The sequence below is a fragment of the Cavia porcellus genome, unplaced genomic scaffold (genome assembly GCF_034190915.1).
Source record: "Cavia porcellus strain 051 isolate PalLab524CR breed Dunkin Hartley unplaced genomic scaffold, mCavPor4.1 scaffold_33, whole genome shotgun sequence".
Classification (NCBI taxonomy): Eukaryota; Metazoa; Chordata; class Mammalia; order Rodentia; family Caviidae; genus Cavia; species Cavia porcellus.
Window position 1 is genome coordinate 26,160,072 of NW_026947516.1, and position 20,438 is coordinate 26,180,509.

At 37.2% G+C, this 20,438-nt stretch overlaps 1 protein-coding gene across 4 annotated transcripts in view; it reads left to right on the plus strand.

The window, feature by feature from the left end:
- The window catches only part of Pdk3 (pyruvate dehydrogenase kinase 3), a 74,429-nt gene that overhangs the window by 30,814 nt on the left and 23,177 nt on the right, over positions 1-20,438 (plus strand). For all 4 annotated transcript variants that reach the window (XM_063242979.1, XM_063242978.1, XM_063242977.1 and 1 more), the window contains exons 4-6: positions 2,844-3,028; positions 4,708-4,797; positions 16,923-17,000. In XM_063242979.1, the coding sequence (XP_063099049.1) occupies positions 2,844-3,028; positions 4,708-4,797; positions 16,923-17,000 (353 nt within the window). The remainder of the gene's footprint in view (positions 1-2,843; positions 3,029-4,707; positions 4,798-16,922; positions 17,001-20,438) is intronic.

Here is a 20,438-nt window from a genome sequence, read left to right on the forward strand (position 1 = left end):
AATTCAGGGCTGTTTAACTTATATAAATGTTGTAGAGTATCACATAATTGCAAATTGTCCATTGTAAAATTTCTTCTGAATAATTGTACCCTTCTAATTTGAGTCAGTTATTCATCTTTGCTGTCATTCTATGTATATATGTGTTACAAAAATAGTTCATCATTGAGAAACATAAGACTATTCAGACAAGTAAAAATGAAACGTATCCCCAATTTTTACTAGCAAGGGACAGCTGCTGTTAACATTTTCCTTCTGTCTCTGCTTTTTCCTAAGCATGCATATATTTATATATACAAAGATTTTTATAAAAATAAGTTTGTGTCTACATCATAGAGTTACACTATTATTATTAGTTTCATAATGTATCACAAAGTGACAGGGATACATTCAAATGCTTTGATGGATCATTTCTTCCTTTCTCCTCCCCACCACCCCTCCCCTTCTCTTCCCTCCCCCACCTTCCCCTCCCCTCCTCAGCCCTCCCCTCCCCTTCTCCTCCTCTCCTCTCTCCTTGCCTCCCCTTCCCTCTCCTTTCCCAATTTCTTTCCCCTTTTCCATTCTCTTTCCTTTTCCATTTCCTTTCCACAGTACTAGAGATCGAACCCAGGGCCTTCATACTGAGCTACAGCCCCAGGACTTTTTATTTTTTATTTTGGCAGAGTCTCCCTAAGACTGTGAGATTCCCAGGGTGGCTTCAAACTGTGAATCCACCTTTCTCAGCCTCCCAGAGTGCTGGGATTACAGGCATGCACCACTATTCCTGGTCTTCATTTTTGTGTGATGGTGAACCTTTCAGAGATGAGTACCCAAACTGGAACCCAAAACCCACTTATAGCAAAGTGCCAGTACTGCAATTAAACCTGAATGCTGAGATCTTAGTTTAGAAAAAAACATTTTATATACTAACATCTTTTTAATATGTAATCTATTAACTAGTGATTTCTTACCGTTTATTTTTTTTGAACTTCTGTATTATTTATACCCTTTTTCTGTTTTGTTTTTTTCTCTTTAAATAAAATTAAAAAAAAAAGAAAAATAAATAATATGTGTACCATTGATTCACCACTACTGTCATAGAGTGTATTTGCACAAACTAAGATGGTTGTGGTGGTCTTGAGCTGTATAACTTTATGACACTACCAGTGTATATGGTATCTGTCTTTGACAGAAACACTGATGTAGTCTGTTGTTAGATTTTAGAATGGTTTATAGTTTCCTTCCTACTACAAAGAGTGCGCTAGACCACAGGTTTTTAAAAAAAACTGTTCACTTTGGTTATTTTGCTAGAATCAATCCTGGAAGTGGAATTATTTTATTTAAGCTTTAATATATGTTGTTAAATTGCCCTTAGAAATGTGTCGGTTAAGCTTCCTTACTCTACTGACACTGGTTATTCTCTGGTAAATACAAACTTTTGTAAAAAAAAAAAAACTTACCTTTTTTGTGAGGATAAAGTTATTGGCATTTGTGTTTTTGCTCTTTGGTAAATTTTTCATTGATACCTTTTATCTAGTGTTGTGATAGGGTGCTTTTCTTAAGTGTAATAACTTTTGTGAAGTACATTCCCAGTTTCGCTGTTTTTTATTAATAGTATATGTTCATATAGAATTACTGAAATTTTACATGGTCATGCCATTTGTTTCTTCACATCATTTGTTTCGGCCTTCCTAGTTAAACTAAGAACAGTCTTCCTTACGCCAGTTATATGCTTACTCACTTGATTTTCTTTTATCATTCTGTGATTTCAGCCTTCTACTTTTTAAATCCACTTTTTTTTTTTACCTTAAGGCTTGCAATTGGGATGTGACTTTAAATGTTAGCCTGCTGTCACAATTAATTTGATTATTTTCCTACTGATTTGCAGTGTCACTTACTCAGTATGCTAAATTTTTGCATTCATGCCCATCCTTGAGCTGAACTTTTTTTGGTTCCGTTGGTTGATTTATCTTTCTATTCTTAGTTATGTTTTTAAATATATTTTTCCTATGTATCTTTACAATACTGCCAAAATGCTTGAATAAGTTTTTTTATTTGCTTTATGAAACTGGGTCTCCCTATTCCCAAGCTGGTTTTGAACTCCTGGGGTCAAATGATCCTCCCACCTCCTGAGTAGCTGGGGCTATAGGCATGTGCCACCAAATAAATTGATTTTAATTGCCTTTCTTTTATCTACATTTCATCATTAATTTTTTTTGTCTTTTCACTATACAGTTCAGGCCAGCATTGAACTTACTTTGTAGTCCAGGCTGACCTCAAACTCACAGTGATCCTCCTGCCTCAGCCTCCTGAGTACTGGAATCACAGACATGTGCCACCATACCTGGCTGTCTTTACATTTTATTGCTATAAGAAATTGACTTCAAAAAGTTCCTTAAAAAGTTTGACATTCTTCATTTACTCATGAGAGCTGTTGCTTTAAGGCTCCATTAATAAATTCTTGGAGGGGTTTTTTGGCGGGGGGAATTGTCCTCATGTTATCAGAACAAATACTGATAAATATATCAGTATTAGATACTTCAGTTCTTTATTCAGTAAGCATTTATAAAACCTACATTATATGTAATCACTTACTCAAAAAGTCAGTGGATTCCTACAAAGTGTTTGAGCACTTTCTCTTTACTAGAACTTTTTACTTTATGCATGTTTAAAAGAAGAATTTCTGTAGAAAGTTTTAAGCAAAAATTTAGGTAATACTTTAGTTTTTTAGGGATACTTCTTTTTAGCACATAATGAAAATCTACAAAAATGTGAGCAGGTAACCAGCCTGGGAACGGAGCTGGGAAGTGTGAGCGTCAGCCCATGAGGCACAAAGACTGATCATGTTTTGTTTCCTTCCCATGCAGCTTTCTGCAAGTTCTGATTAAAGTTAGAAATAGACACAACGATGTGGTTCCTACAATGGCACAAGGAGTGATTGAATACAAGGAGAAGTTTGGATTTGATCCCTTAATTAGCAGTAACATTCAGTATTTTCTGGATCGATTTTACACCAATCGAATCTCCTTTCGCATGCTTATTAACCAGCATAGTAAGTTGGGTTTTGTTGTTCCAGTTTTGAAAAGGTAACCAGAATGATTTCCTGCAAGTTTTCCTCTTGCTGTCCTGTTGCTTTCCTGTTAATTCACTGAGCTATACTTTTTTGCTACAGAAATTTTATTTCTGTGTTAATTTTTGTATCCTACTACATTGCTAAATTTGATTATTAACTCTACTTTGTTGGTGGAGATACAAACTAGTACAACCACTGTGGAAATCTATATGGAGATTCCTCAGAAAACTAAAGCTAGAAATTCTGTTTGACCCAGATATTCCTCTTGTAGGTAGTTTCCCGAAAGAGTGAAAGACCTTATAACACAGTGATATATGCATGTTTATACAGCACAATTCATAATAGCTGAATGTTAGACACAAATTATATGTCTATTAGCAGATGAATGGATAAAGAAAATATAGTGTTTACACACAATGGAGTACAGCTGGGTGTTCATCTCTGAATATCTTCATGTGCTCTACTCTTTACCCAGGATATAGGACATTTTCCTTTTTAGTTTTGAAAACATCAATACTGGAAATACAGCAATGGTAGGTTGACACTTATTTGGTAGGTTAAGCACTTATTTCAGTGATCAGTGAAATTAACTAAATGAGATTATCAGTTTATAATCCCTCACTGAGAGAATTTTAGTCTGTTCTCTAACATGATAAGCACATATTTTAAAAACCTAGTTTCATCACAGAAAAGTTTTTGGCTCATGTTCAGTGTCATCTCTTTGATCTCATAATTCTTAAGCAAGAGCATTCACCACATCTGTAGCCTAATTCTTCACCCTTATTGAATCAGTGGACAAAGCACTTTGATTTTCCTAATTTATTTGGTTAAGCTAATGTTAAGCATGGCTTTATTTTAAATGCATGTTTTAAGAACAAATATATGGCAGTTTACATTAAAAATAAGGTACATATGATTTGACTAGATTATAACTGCAATTTCTTTCTAAGTACGCACATGTTTTTAGATCATCAGTCAAAGTTATATAGCTCTAGTTTTCTTCCTCTTAATCATTAGAACTTTAAGTGCTGGCTTATGGCCCATACTTAGGATTTTTCGTAACTTAAACTCTCCTATTTTATTTAGCCATTTTTTATATAGCCCAAGTTATTCCCAATTTTTTGCTTGATTCAAAAAGTAAGTACATATGCCTATTGTCTCAGCACTTGGGAGGCTGAGGCAGGAGGATCGCTGTGAGTTTGGGGCCAACCTGGGCTACATGAGTGAGTTCCAGGCCAGCCTACACTACTCAGCAAGACCTTGTTTCAAAAACAAAAAACAAAAAACAGTAGAGCAGGGTTTAGGGTGTAGCTCAGTGACAGAACACTTGTCTAGCATGTGTGAGGCTCTGGGTTTGATCCCCAGCACCACCAAAAAATAAACTGTGTATTCTGAATATTTAACGAATATCAGAACAAATGTCTGGAGCAGTCCTGAGAAAGTGAGTAGACTTAGCTAAGGATCAAAGCAAGTTTCTCCATCTGTCACAATGGCTGGAGGAGAAAAGTGTAGGTTCCCGCACATGTCACTGCTGGCTATGATGACAGACTTTAAAGCACAGCCTTCCTCCTTCTTTGGCTGGTAGAGTTGCCCATTTTCCCTGCTTGACCACCCCAGCCTTCTATATTTTAATCCTGTCTTTTCCCTTTTGTGTTTAGCACTTCTGTTTGGTGGTGACATTAATCCTGCGCATCCAAAACATATAGGAAGTATTGATCCAACTTGTAACGTGGCTGATGTGGTGAAAGGTAAGGGGTCCAGTGCAGTGATTGACTGCAGCTCAAATGGCATCCTGGTTTCCTGGAGGCAGCTTGGCTGTAGGGTTATGTTGTCTGCTGATACATCAGGCCACAGGAGGCCCAGCCATTTCTTCTAAACTTGAAATGTACTTTCTAGACAGTTCAGGTAAAGATGTGTAATTTGTAATGCTCCAAATGTGAGTTCTATTTTGTTGATCAGGGCTATGCTTGTAGCTGTATCTCAAACAGGAAACATTTAAGTAAGATCGTAAGTTTTGCATTTTTTTTTTTGTCTTTTTGAGACAGAGTTTTACTATGCAGTTCAGGCTGGCTATGAACTCAACTTTGTAGCCCTGGCTGGCTTTGAACTCTCAGCAGTCCTGCCTCAGCCTCCTGAGTGCTGGGATTATAGGTGTGTGCCACCACATCTGGCAGACTCTAAATTATGATTACTACTGTTACCTGAAAGTTTCCTCAGTTTAAAGTTGGGTTCAATTGACATATTTATCAAAGTTAAGCATCTGTCTGTTGTGCAGTCATGGTACTAGACTCTGTGTGGCATGTGAGCTTAGATAGGCACTACCTGTAGCCTCAGCACAGAACTGGGCCCTGTAGTCAGAAATCCCTGGTGCCCAGATATTTTGAATTTGAACAGCAATTTCCTCATTATTTGTTCAGGATAAATGCTGTCTCTGGAAAGCGTGCCTGCGTGGGAGTGATCCAATAGGTTTCTGCGCCTTTTTGATCTTTTTTTTTTTTTAAGTGTTACGATATCTCCGCTTCAGATTCCCAACCAGTCCCTTTCTCCTGAGTCTCCTACTGTGCTCTTCATCTCTCTTCTAAACACTGCCCTTGCAAGTTTTTACAACCACAAGTCTTCCGTGGTCTCCATCTCTGTCTCTGTTCAGTAACCATAGCTCAGGGAAACCTGTGCAATTGTTTTAACTTGGGCATTCCTAAATCCAGGGATGAGGATGCAGGCCTGTTGGTTTTAGCTGACCCTGATTTCCAAGCTGCTTCTGTTTAATCAGAAAATGTGTATTCATACTATTTCAGTTACAAGGTCAATAGACCCACCTTATATTTTGCATCTGTGCCTTTTCTCTTGAATTGTAATCTGTTTAACATTAGGCTTTGTGTCTTCAACTTGTGTAACTCACACAGAACCTAGTATAGTGCCTATACAGATGTTCTATAAATATTCCTTAGTTTGATAAATTTTAAACCTTTTGACAATTTACTTTTCTTTTTCTGGATTTTTTTGGACTGATTGTTTGTTTTGTTTTTTTGAGGCAGAGTCTTACTACATAGTTCAGGCTAACCTTGAACTCAGTATATGTAGCCCAAGTTGGTCTTGAACTCATAGTGATCCTCTTGCCTCGGCCTCCTGAGAGCTGGAATTACGGGCATGCAACTGCCATATCTAGCACTAATTTACTTTAAAAACAATTTTACGTAGACATAGTTCTCATAGTTCACCACTTTTCTCTATAGTTCACCACTTTAAAATGCACGTACAATTCAGTCTTATTCACAGAATTGTGCAGTCACCGCCACAATCCAATTTTAGAACATTTTCTTCTCCCCCAAAAGAATTCCTGTACCTATTAGCAATCACTCCCTACTACCCCTCTCCCTAGCCTTAGGCAACCACTAATCTGCCTTTGTAAATACTCCTCTATTCTAGACATTTCATATAAATACAAGTACAGTGCACAGTCTTTAGTGACTCACGTCTTTCACTTAGTGTGTTGTTTGCAAGTGCCATCTGTTTTGTAGCACTTGTCAGCACTACATTCCTTCTTCATAATGGAAAACATTCCATGTGTGTAAACATGTCATTTATTCATCAGTTGATGGACATGAGGGTTCGCTAGGTGACTTTGAACATTTTATGTAATGTCTTGGGCTTCATTTTCTTTCTGTAAAATGGTACTTTCAGGATTTTTATAAGAATTAAAAATTTGAATTCTAGATATTTGATATTAAGGAATAGTTTTGTTCAGTGTGACATTGATGTGATTTTGTTTTTTTAGAGGAGTTCTAGCTTTGAGAGACTATTTTAAATATTTACACATAATATGAAATGATATGTGGGATTTGCTTCAAAATTATACAGAGAGAAGAGAATGAAAAAAAATTGGGCATATGTTGAAAATTGTTGAGGCTGCAGGTCAGCACATGGGGGTTCATTCTACTGTTCTCTGTACTTTGATGTACGTTTGGAATTCTTCATAGTCAAGTTTTGAAAACACTCATTTTTATCATCTTGTTTTTTCACATAGACTTTCATTAACTTTGCGGGAGTCTTTAACTAAAAACCACTAGAATTTGTTAAGTAACTAGGAGTTTTGTGGAACTGTTACTACTTCTATTTGAACAAAAATTAAGCAATGCTGAAGTAAGTCAGAGGCCCTTATAAGAGTTCAAAGAGAAGTTTGCTGTGACTTAACCCCTAAGGTCTGCATTACTCTATTCTATTTAGACATACAATTACCTGGTCTTGTTGTGATTTGCTTTTATGTTGCTCTCTCTAACCTGAGTGTAGATTTCTAAAGATCTAGAATTACTTTGGTACACTTTTATACCACTACACTTAGTGGCAGAAGTTTGGTACCAAAACTAGCTGAAGAATATGCAGAATAATTCAGTATGTATTTGCAAAAAAAACCTGGAATATTTTGTCTACAGTCTACCTCTTTGACTCCTTGTATTACTCAGCTTTCCATTGCCATGACGAAATACCCAAGATAAACACATTAAAAGTGGAAAAGTTTATTTTGGCCCACAGTTTGAGAGGTTTAACTCCATCATTGCTTGGAGGCCCTATCTCTTTGGGGCTGTGATGAGGCAGAATCATGATGAGGAGTTTGGAGCAGAGCAAAGCTGCTCACCTCATGGCAGCTGGGAATCAAAGAGAGGAGGGGCTGGGGTCCCAAAATCCCCTTCAGGGACATACCTCCAGTCACCTAACTTCCTTCCACTGGTCCTACCTCCTGAAGGTCCTACCACCTTCCCATAGCATCACAGACTGGGGACCACGCCTTGGACACACGGTCTTTAAGGGGCACTTAAGATCCCAACCACAGCATCCCTGTTTTTCTTGGTCTCTTTTATTCACAATTTGACCATGAGACCAAATCCTTTATCCTCCCTCTTCTTATATTCTCTCACAACTTTATCTTCTCTCTTCCCTCCCCCCTTTAAACTTTATATCCAGTAGTGTAATGTGAGTAAAATTTACTGGCTCCTCTCATATAATTATCCCCACCTCGTTTGGCATAACTAAGGCCTAGATTCCTAGTGAAGCTCTGTCTAATGACAGAACCCTAACCCTAACCCTAATGACAGTCACTCCTCATCACCCTCTGCAGCTCAGAATTCCACTTCCTCCCCCACATGCAGGTGCATGTGCATATCCTGTCCCACACTCCTGGGTTACTCATGGGAGAAGGAGGAGGCACTGATATGCACCCAGTTCCTCAGTGCAACTCTTACAGATATTTTTCATTTCAGCTGGGGGTGGAGCACACACCTTGTAATCCCAGCACCCAGGAGGCTGAGGCAGGAGGATCACCACAGGTTCAAGGCCAGCCTGTGCTATGTAGTGAGTTAAAGGCCAACCTGAACTACATAATTAGTCCCTGTGTACAAACATCTGTGTGTGTGTTTCATTTCTTGCCTTAAGGAAAAAAAGTCAGCAAGTGGTATAAAAAAGTGCATAAATACTGTAAAGCAACATCCATGTATTTGTCACCATTCCTTCCCTTCTTAAATCATGCATGCTGATACAGCACACTGCAGTTTTTGGCTTGGTGTGTTTTCTAAAATGCTTTTATACTTCTGCTTCCATTGGTGAGATGTATGATTGCTAAAGGTCACTTATTTGTGCCAAAACTGTTGGTTTTAAATGATAGTACCTGTTGTATCTACATAATTTATTTAAATATCATGTAAACTGAAAAAAAGGGACTTTTTCCATTAATGCCATGTTGAATGACTTAGGAAGACTCAATAAAGGAAAGTCTCTTAAAATGTAATAGGATTGGGCCAGAGATTTAGCTCAGTGGCACAAGCACCTGCCTGTCAAGTGTGAGGTCATGAGTTTGATCCCCAGTATCCTCCCAACCCCCCCAAAAAAGTAATGGAAGTAATGTGAACAAGAAAATTATTAGATGACAGGCTGGCAAAGAGTACAAATCTTAGAAGGAATCCATACTGTTTATTTCACAAGTGTCTGTAAATTTATAATACTTTGAAGAAACAGGAATTGAAATTCCTATTTATTGGTATGCTAGTGTTTATCCAAAAAAGATGACCCCTCTGTCTCAAAAAAGTTTTTTTAAAGGGCTGGGGATGTAGCTCAGAGAAAAGGGCTTGGAATCCTTGTCCTCTAATATGCTTGTGCACATACGCACCTGCACACACAGATATTTTCATATTTTCAGTACTGTGAAGTAAACACACAATGAATAGAGTGAATCACTAAGTACAAACATAAATATGATATTTTATGATATGGGTCTAAATGCCAGAAAAATCAACTGAAATAATTGAAATTATAGTACTTATGTCTGAAGAGACGGAAATTGAGAGAGTAGGACAGAAAGCTGATTCTGTTTCTAAGAAGCTTTGCAGATTCATTTGATCTTTAAAATAAGTGTTTCTGTAGTTCAATGAAAATAAAATCTGAATGGTAAAAACAAACAAACACAAAAGGTGATCTTGGAACCCCAGACTAATCCATATTAAAAGAAAAGACTTTGGACTTATATAGCCAGGTTAAAAGAACAATAAATTATTTAAATATGCATTTTAAGGTAATGTTTATGATTTTCCACTTTAGTTAATATTTTGGTTAGTCATTCAGCTCTTGTTTCCATTTGGGAAAGTTAAGAGGACTAACAGCATATAACTGCAATAATGAAACTGCTCACTGAAGAATATTTAGGAAATGTGGAAAAGGAGATAATATAAATTACTTGCTTTCATGTCCCAGTGAAAACATCACTTGATACACTTGAACTCATGCCTAATTTACAGGTTGTTGTGCAACTGTAAATACTGTACTGTGAATAATATTTGTCTCTGAAATTCATAGAATTTGTATATTTCCCCATCTCTCGCACTAACGGCCATCACACACCACCTTCCTGGGTATGTTCAGTACCCAACAGTAGTAGCCTCCATCCTGTTCTCTATGTCAGTGTTGTTGAAGTCCTTCCTACATCTGAACTGTGATACTCAAAATCTGTATATTGCAACGGGATTTCAGCCAAATAGCCATAGCTGTTATTCCTTAGTGGAGAACTGGCCTTTAATCATGTTGGTACCAGGACACAATGGGGTAGGCAATCTAGAAGGAAACCTGAAGGCCTTTTTCTCCCTTTAGACTAAAGCAAATTTGGACAGTCAATTCTTTGCTTCAATTATCTGAGTGTCAGTTCATAAGCAGCATTCTTTCTAGCTCTAAATAAGACTGAAAGAGAACAAGACTGAGAGAACAACACCAAGAGGCCTAAAAAATCTTGAGTGTCTCTTAGCTGAAAGGCACTGGAATCTGGGCCCCCAAGCACTCAGAAACAACATCAGCCTCACTGGCTCTTCTCCCCAAGACCCCCAAGTGTGCCAAGGAAAGTGAGAAACTGATACTGGCTTCCTTTTACTCTTTGGAAAGTCTTACCACTGTCTTCCCCATTTTAGATTAGTTGGTGTTTTTGCACTGGCTTTTTACCTTCTCCCATAATTCTCTAAGATTGCTCCATCTTCCAACTCTCTCTATATTTTTTCCTTTTAAGATTAATGTGGGAGTAAAGGTTCTGGCTTTTAACGACAGCTCTACCCATGATTTTCTCATCTGCGAAGACTCGACTAAACAGGTGTCCAGCCCAGATGACCCTGTATGCATGTGTGCGGTCCTGTGTGTATGTGGGTTTTATATTCTTCAGAGCCTTAGTGAAGCAAAACTTATCCCATACTTGGATCTCTTGAAACAGACTACAGAAGACTTTCATGTGGAAGAGTAGAGACAATGTTTTTATTTTTGACTAGAGAGTTGTATAAATGTGTAAGAGTGTGGGTGCATCCTGCATAACACTAATTGTGCAGATCCCTGAAGCATGCCTCCTTGCTGCTTATTTAGCACATTAATATCTACCTTTACACATCTGCAAATTATAGACTCAGGGCAGTAAATGCTAGAATTAGTGTTAAAAAGCAGGACCTATTATCCTTTGGGAGGTGCCTTCCATTGTGACCCTTTTCCCTGCTTTCTTTATAAGAAACCAGAAAATCAAGTGGAAAATGTGTGGTAAGCTCATTTTGAAGGTACAAACTTAGATAATACAGAAGTCAGCTCTCACAGTGATGTTAACTTGCCTGTGTTGTTCCTATATGCTATTACTGCATAGCGTGATGGCATACAAATGGTCTCCTGAGAGTGTGGCTTTATTCTGTTTCAGAAATAGTGTCTTCTGCTTGCGTTTTACACTCTAGATTGCGAGTAGCAGAGACTCATGCTAGTTTAAGAACTAGATTTATTAAAAGAATCTAATAGGTCCCATAGTAATCCAAGAACGAGAAGCTCTTTATAGTGGTAGCTAGAAACGTTGGAAATTGTCTTTGCAACTGAAGTTGCCCAGGAATAGCCTCTCCACCTTTCTTTGCCTTCTACATTTACCTTTGTTTTTGTCTGGTCTTTGGATGACTCAGACACAGCCTGTTCAGGGCAGTGTTGGCATTCTAAGCTTTACTAGGTCATGATAACTCTAGCTGTGCCCTTTGGGCTCTGTGCTGCCTGGTCATTCTAAGTCTCACCATCCTAAATTCCCAAAAGATGAACTTACTGGTTCAGTGTTTTGTTTTGTTTTGCCTGTGACTGAGTTTTCAGGTTCGTTCACCCTAGCGATTGGTTGCCCTTTTCCTTTAGTCAGGGAGGATCTACTGCTTAAGAAAACCACTTACACCTAAGATTCATGTTTTTGTCAATCCTCTTAGGGGCCTTGGTATCTCCAAGGTCCCTGACTGTTTTCACACCGTCTAGATTGCGCTCTTATAAAACATTTGTAGACAGATGATTGAATGTATTTGAGGAAGGAAAGATGGTGGTAGATATACTAGAATTGCTTTAAAACTTCAAAGGATTTCTAAAAAGTAAGTGTTTTCAACTCTGCAAGTTTCTTAAGGAGTGTGTGGGTCCGTGGGGCCTTTGTGAGCTTCCCCCGTGGTGTAATGTGGCCAGAGTAAAATGGTACAGAAGGTGAAGGCATAGGCCTATCAACTTCATTTTCAGGCGCTTGTGAAATAGATCCCAGATTCAAGTTTGGCTCTGTGTGCATATGAACATGCAGGTGGAGGGCTGAATCTTTGGTTTTGATGACTATAGGAGCCTTTATTACATATGTAGTAAAAATTCACTCTGAAATGAGCACCTAGGTTGGACCATGCTAAAAGGAGATAGCGTTGCTCTGCCACCAGGTGTCTCCAACGAGAACTGATCACTGGAGTGATGGAATTATTGAGAAGGTAATCTTTTTTTAGGTGTGCTTTGTTGGGAAATATAGTTCTAAAATACTTGCTTGTTGTTTTGATTACCCTTATGTAAGTACTGAATGACGATGGTGTGGGGTTATTTTCATTAAAAACTAAAAATTAAAAACAGTGCGTCTGTGACTTTGTAATGCTGTGGCTGTTTATGGTTGTCTTGTTCTGACAGTGGCTACTTACTTACACTTGAGCTTCATGTGTTTCTCAGTTCTGTTAAGGCCCTTGGCATCCCCATTTTAACTGTTTTCAGCACTCAAATTTAGTCTAGTTTGCCCTCTTATAAGATATTTGTAAGCAGATGATTGAATGTGTTTGGGGTAGGGGCTTAATCTTGATAACGGAGTTCTAAGATGACTAATAAAATAATTTCTATAATACATTTTTTCCTGTGTGCTAGGTTGGGTCTGTTGGGCAAGTGATATGAATGTGTGAATCTTTACTCTACCCTATCCTTTATTTATTTGGGGTTTTTGCACTGGGAATGGAACCCACTTTCACACCGAGCCATATCCCTAGCCCGCTCTTGAGACATGGACTCGCTAAGTTGCCCAGGCCAGGCTTAAACTTGCAGTCCCCTTGCCTCAGCCTTCTAGAGGGCAGTGATTGCAAATATGTGCCAGGGTACCAGACCTTTACCCTACTCTTTTATGTGCAGCCTTTTTCATTTTGAATCTTGTGTGTTTGCAGTTCAAGCATTTTAGCCTGGGGAAATATGTATGTACCATGTCCACAGTTTTGTTAATTATTCTATGGTCAACATCTTACTACTGTTGCAGACAGATTCCTAAAACAATGACTATCACTTATGTGCAATTCCAATAATAATTTCCTAATATTGTATTTTAAAGATCAGTGGTAAATACTGGCTCAGATATATTACAGATAAAAATAATTTGACAATTACTTTGTTTTTTGGTGCTGGGAATCAAACTCACAACCTCACGCTTGCCAGGCAGGTGCTGTGCCACAGAGCTATATCCCCGGCCATGGTAATTAGGTTTTAAAATTGTTATTTCTATTAGAAAATAAAAAATTGATTTTAGAAAATATAAATACATATAATCCCAGTGCTCTGGGAGGCACAGGCAGAAGTGCCAAGTTCAGGCCAAGCCTAGGCAACTTAGTGACTTAAGAAGACCTAATCTCAAAATAAAACATTAAAAAGTGAGCTAGAGACAGCTTAGTGCAAAGGCTTTGAATTTCATCCCTGATACCACAAAAAATGACAAAATTTAAATACAACTCGAATATAAAAAGATATTTAGGGGCTGGGGATTTATCTCAGCGGCATAAGCGCCTGCCTTGTAAGTGTGTGGTCATGAGTTCAATCCCCAGTACCTATAAAAAAGAAAAAGACAAAAAAAAAGATATTTATAAGGTAATACTTAGATTGTGGTTGTTATGTTAGTGGTTTTTAAAAGCTTATTCATTTTTATATACTTAAATAGAAGTACCACATATGTATGTGTGTATGTGTGTGTGTGTGTGTGTGTGTATATATATATATATATTTATTATTATTATATATTATCAAACACTCGCAGTACCTTGTGATCATTCATGTCCAAGGAGAAACAGTGTCAGAATTAACTTTCCAGGCAAGTGGTCCCCAAATCTAGCTTCTCTTTAGAATTAGCTGGTGACTTCTTAAAGTGTAGATTCCCAGGCCTTAACACAGAACTACTGCCTAGAATCTTCAGGGATTCATTTCATAGTCTTCACTTTTTTTTAACTAGGTAGTAAACTCTACACAACCACGTTTGGGAACTACTTGAGGCCTATAGTTCCAGTTCCTAATTTAACAACAACAGCAACAGCAGAAAAAGCAAAACACATACAAAGTAAAGCAAAACAAAACATTTCCATCAGCATGATTGACTGCATGTTGAGAACTTTATGATGGTCAGAGAATTGTTCTATTTGACACATGTTTACTAAATGTGTATGTGATATGCTATGAGAATTTGTAAAGATTTTTATCAATTTTGATTTTGCCATGAATGCCACCAAACTTCTTTTAGCTAACTGTTGTGTATGAATCTACGTTGTGATGTCTTGAGTTTTTGAAAGATTTATCATTTGATTCTTAATTATAACATTAATACACTGTTCATTGTGATGCTTAAAAAATTCTTATTCACATGTGGTTTTAGAAGCCATCCTGAGTCTTTGAATTTGAACGTGGCTGCTTCTATCTAGGCTCTGCTGTCTTCCACACGTTAGATTTGTGCAGCACATTTCCCATGCTATCAAGTTAATACCAGGAATTAACATGGGTTTAGTTTCTTCTGTTTTGTAGTGAAAGGAGTCTCGGAAGTTGGCTTTGTGCTATCATGTCACTAGGTGGAGATGTAGCATTGTTTGGTAGTACAGTCAGAGCAAAAAGAGTCTTGATTTCCATTTACACAAGTGCTTTACAGATACACGATGCGGTTTACTATATCTTAGAAAAAACTTGCAAATTTAGTATGATTTGAAATTTCAACTTTCTTTTCTAAGGATTGAAATTCAGTCCAACTTTAATGTCTATTTTCACACCGATCAATTCATTTTTGAATCTATTTTTCTTTCCTGCCATTTCCTTTTTGTTATCCCTCACAATTTCATCTCATCAGTTAGTCTAATGTCTCTACCTTTGATTCTTTGTGATGATTTAATTATAAATTTTAATAAAGTCGTAAGAATTTTTTCTCCAAAGTGAAATAATGCACAAAATTCTAATTTGGTAGCAGTATTAGATAAATAAACTGAACAGCCTGAGCATATCCTAATTTTATTTTTGTAATATTTTAGATTAATAATGTCAATTTTTAGCATATTTAAATTTTGTTTGGCTTATTTTCCTTTCTTCCTTTCCTTTCTTTATTCTTTCTCTGGCCTCTTGAATATTAAACAAACAGCTTTTCTGTGCACAGTATTGATGTAGGAATAGAAAAACAGAGTACAGGCTTGTCTCTAAAGAGCCTATACATGGGGACATTGAACATGCATCCATGAAGGATTTTATTGTAATATAAAATAGCATAGTAATTTATAGTAATTTGATTGCCTGATCTTTAGAAATTATAAGATAAAACTACAAAACAAAATCAAACTTGCTTTGGCAAACAGCCTGACATTTCATCAGACTCTACAAGTGTAGAATTACTGTATGATCCAGCAGTTTCCTACTCCTCGGTATATACCCAAGTGAAATGAACACATGTTTACACAAAAACCTTGACATGGATATTCATAGTGGCATTGTTCATAATAACCAAAAGTGGAGACAACCCGTGTGTCTTATTAACTGGTAAATAGATAAAGAAATATAGTTTATGGATATGATGGACTATTAGCAATAAAACAGTGAAGTACTCATTCATGCTACAACGTGTATGACCCTGGAAAATGTTAAGTGAAAGAAGCTGGTTACAAAAACTATGTTATGTGGTTCTATTTACCAGTATACAAAATGTCTAGAATACCAAATTTATTGGAGGCAAAATAGCTCCATGGAGCTTAGGGCTGGGTAGAGGAGAATGACTTTCAATGGGTATGGAGCTTCTTTTTGTAGTAATAAAATATTGTATACTTGATTGTGGTGATGGGCACACAACTTGGCAAATACACTAAGTACCGCTAGGTTGCATTACATACTACAAAGGAGTGGACTTTATGGTACTGGAATTATATTTCAATGAAATTTTTAAAAGGAAGTTACCACAAGGTTTAAAATTTATCTAACCAAGTAATATTTATTAATCATCTACATAGGCACTATACCAAGTTCTGTGCATGTTATAAAACAAGTGTAAGGCACAAATCCTGGCCTCAGAGTCTTTTGTTATTGTTGATTTTTAAAGATATTTACAGCTCAAGACAAAAAAGGCAACATGTCATGAGACACTTTCTGAATTTGCTCCCCGTCTTTTGAATTTCCTGAAATTCCCCCTTTCAGCTATTTCTCTAATAACTGATTTCTTACCCTTTTTTTCCTTTGAAAAGCAAACTGTTTTCCCTCAGGGAATATCAACCCCAACTTGTTACTGTCAATGAACTTAACGGACATTTAAAAGTGATAGTGGTGTTTCCATTAACTTAAATTGTGCAATTCATGGAAACTCATTCATTCAGTAAATACTTATTGATGTTTCATATAAGTAACCAGTGCATGGTAAGACTGTTGGTATTATTATTTTTTAATTACAACAAATATCTTTTCGCTATAATTTAGTCAGATTACATGGTGTTTGGAAGTATAGTCTTGAGTTGATAGATTTTCATGAAGAATATCTTTTAGGAATGTTTAAAAGTTAAACAAACATGTACTTGGTATAGAACTAACCATGTTATTAGTTTAGTATTTTTGACATTGTTGTGGCTATTCAAACTTTAAGGAAAGAGAAATTTTGTTTTAGTCCATTCTAATTTATTAAAGCCAAGAAAGTTATTTTTAAAAAGTAGTAGTTTTAACTCTAAATCTATCGGTTTAAAAGTTTGTCTTTATCATATTTGTGTGTTCGTATATATGTACGTGAGCACCCCACTCACAGATATTTGTGCCTATGTGATTAGTACAGCTGCTAAATTTTTCTCTTACTTTGCAGATGCATATGAAACAGCCAAGATGCTCTGTGAACAGTATTACATGATAGCTCCGGATCTGGAAATTGAAGAATTTAATGGTAAAAGAAAAATAATTTTAAGTTTAAGTACAAAGAAAATGGCTAAAAAAAAGAAAACCTGATGATGCCTGAGATCTATTTTAGTAAGATCCTAAAATTGTGCTGCTTTTTCATCTTTTGTATTTTTTAAAACCTTTCTCTATACCTTTGGTCAGTTAGAAATATTGTGAAAACTTTAACATATTAGAGTGCATATGATGTTTTTAATACTCATTTATTTTTGGAAATAGATTAGCCACCTTTAAGTGCACTGCTATCTTTTCTTTTAAATGGATTTTTCTCCTGAGCCTCCAGTTCGTTTTTGGCTTTTTTTCATTCTTATAGAATTATCTGAAAATAAAGTTCCTTGTGCCTATGTAGAATCCTACTGATATTTATTAAAATGCTGCTTCAACTAATGGTATATGGAGCAATGGCTGTACAACATAGAGGATTTATTATTTCTTGAGTTTTGAGCATAAAAACTAGACCATTTTTCTACTGACTTTTGTTTATTTATTTGGCTTTTTATTGAGACATGGTCTCCTTTATACTTCAACCTGGCTTTGAACTCATAATGTAGTCCAGGCTGGCCCCAACTCACAGCAATCCTCTTGCCTCAGTCTCCCAAGTGATGGGATTACAGGTGTGTGCCACCACACCTGGCTTCTTCATTGACTTTTTAAATGTACCCTTAAATGGGAAATTTATTTCCACTTGTATGTTGTTTAGAAAGTTAACAAATGTCTATTAAGTCATTTATCCACCATTTATCAAGCAATAGACCCAGGATACAGGAAGAGTCATGGATGAAAACATTTGACATAGTTTTAAAAGGAAGGACAAAATCTAAACTATAATATTTCCAAATAAAAGTGCAAGTAGTTGAACAAGCCTTTAGATGGCTCCTAGAGAATGTTATTTGAACTAAAAAAATAAATCCCAAACTATAACAGGTCTTTTCATTTTTCTTAAGATTTGGAGTGAGAAGGTTGAATTCAGAGGCTGCTCATACAAGTAATCATGCCTCCTGGTACAAGATAAACTAAGCACCGAGCTTGTTTCTTGGCTGCTTTAAAATGATAATAATAAAGAAATCCAAAGAAAAATAGCAAAGAAAACTAGGGAGTTTATCTGAGGACCACTGTCATAGTCCCATTGGGATACTATAATAAAAATACCTAGGACTGAATGAGTTAAACAGAAGACATTTGTGGGTCTGGAGGTCCAAGATCATGGTGTCAGCAGATTTGGTGTTTGGTAAGGACCCATTTCCTGGTTTTCCTTGCTGTGTCCCTACATATCAGAAGGGCACAGGGAGCTCTGTGGGGTCTCTTTATAAGAGCACTCATCTCATTCATGAGGTCTCTACTCTCACGACCTAACCACTAACCAAAGGTCCTACCTCTTAATGCCATCACTTTGGGGTTTCAGTATATGAATTCGAGGGGACACTCATACCAGCTCCTGAAAGAGGGTAACCAGATGCAAATATGCTGAGTGATGGGACAGAGCAAAAGAAACCACAGAGGAGGAGACTGTAGCAGAGTTGGCAACCAGTTTGCTAAAGATTATTCTAGAAGGACCCTGGAGCAGAGCTAGGTGGTGCAAAGGTCTGCAATGGGAAGGCAGAGCCAATGGGGTAGGAGTGAGCTGAAAGGTGGTCTAAGGGAGAATGTGGAGGGATGTTGACTAGTTTGACTGTGGCCAGAGTCTTCCTGCTGACAACCAAATAAGATTACTCTTATTTAAAAACAACCTAGAAAGAACTGAGACTGTTCGTGTGAGTGATGTTACCCAAAAGTAAAACCTACTTCATTTGAGGAGTTGGGGGCCTATCAGAGGCCAGCTTCCTGTCAGCTTGTCCTAAAGCAGAAGTCTTTATCAGGTACAGAGCTCTAAGCCTTCCCGCTTAGGGGAGAGCCTGGGGGAAAAGAGCATCAGCACCTTGAATGATGAATCCAGTCCTTCACTCTTAAACAAAACATTAAAACTATGATATATCAGACCTTAGCAAATGCCAGTAGCATGAATGAACATAAGTGACATCAAACTTAGCAGCTGTGCTGTTGTTGCCAGAAGATCCCCGTTACCAAATTCTGAGAGACAGAGTTCAAATGCAGAATTCTTTGCCTACTGAAACTTCCAATCAACTGAATCATAGGTGTAAGGAATAAAGTATCTCTTATATATACCTTTCTGAGGTAGGTTGCCTGACTGACAGAGTGTATAGAATGGATATAAGAAATAGGGGAAAACATTCTATAACTTCAATCAAAACAATTCTATGATGATGGCTGTGCAGTGTGTTTGGAAAGCAATCATTTTTAATTTGAAAAGTCTTGGAGAATGGTTGGGCACAGTGGACACAACTGTAATCTCAGCTTGTCCAGAGGTTGATGCATCAGCAGGGAGATTGCTAGTTTGAGCCCAGCCTGGGCAACATAGTGAGACCCTGTCTCAAAATTTAAAAAAGAGTTTAAAGGGCTGGAATGTAGTGGGATGTTACTTTGTGGTGGAGCATTTGCTTAGTATGCCCTGTGCAAGCCCAAGTACTGAAAAAAAATCACAAAGAGTGGAAGATCTTGGTGTGCATGAGGAAAGCATGTTTCTTTCTAGTTGTCCAAGAGAAGAGGTAGTTAGAAACTCCAGGAAAATACAAAACTGTACAGGAACAACACAAACTACATATGAAGCAACCTAGGAAAAAGCAGAGTTTTGAACAATTAGGGGAATCTAGAAAGAATCCGTTTCATCATAAAAGCTTACAAGCACTTTCCTCCAAGCGATATCACTGGATTCGAAAGGGAATCCTTCTAGGTACACTATTGTGGTTGCTCTGCAGTGATCAACACTTACATAGTTAAAGTTTACTGACACTGTTGGTTTTCAGCTTTTCTTAAAAGGACATGTAAGTGGGGGCTGGGGATTTAGCTCAGCGGCATAAGCGCCTGCCTTGCAAGCAGGCAGTCCTGAGTTCGATCCCTGGTACCGATAAAAAAGAAGGAAATAAAAGGACATGTAAGTAACATATAGAATAGTTCATTAGAGTTACAGAACAGAATGTAAATATAAGCCAAAGGCATACAGCAGAAGTGATAAAGTAGCTACCTCTGGACATGAATGGAGGGATATTATACATCTTAAAAATAGCTGATCATTGTTGATTTTCCTATTGTCTGGTTTTGAAGGCCCATAATGCCTTCATTATTCTGTTTTGATCAGTTTTAAAACATTTTGTTTTGTATGAATTCATTGTGTGTGAAGATATAGACAACTATTTAGAAGAAAACAAGACATTATGGTAGCAAAAAAAGTGTGGGGGGGGGCTGGGGATTTAGCTCAGTGGCATAAGCACCTGCCTTGCAAGCAGGCGGTTATGAGTTTGATCCCCGGTACTGATTTTAAAAAAAGACTAGCTGATCATCAAAAGATCCAGGATCTAGAATCAAGAGCTCT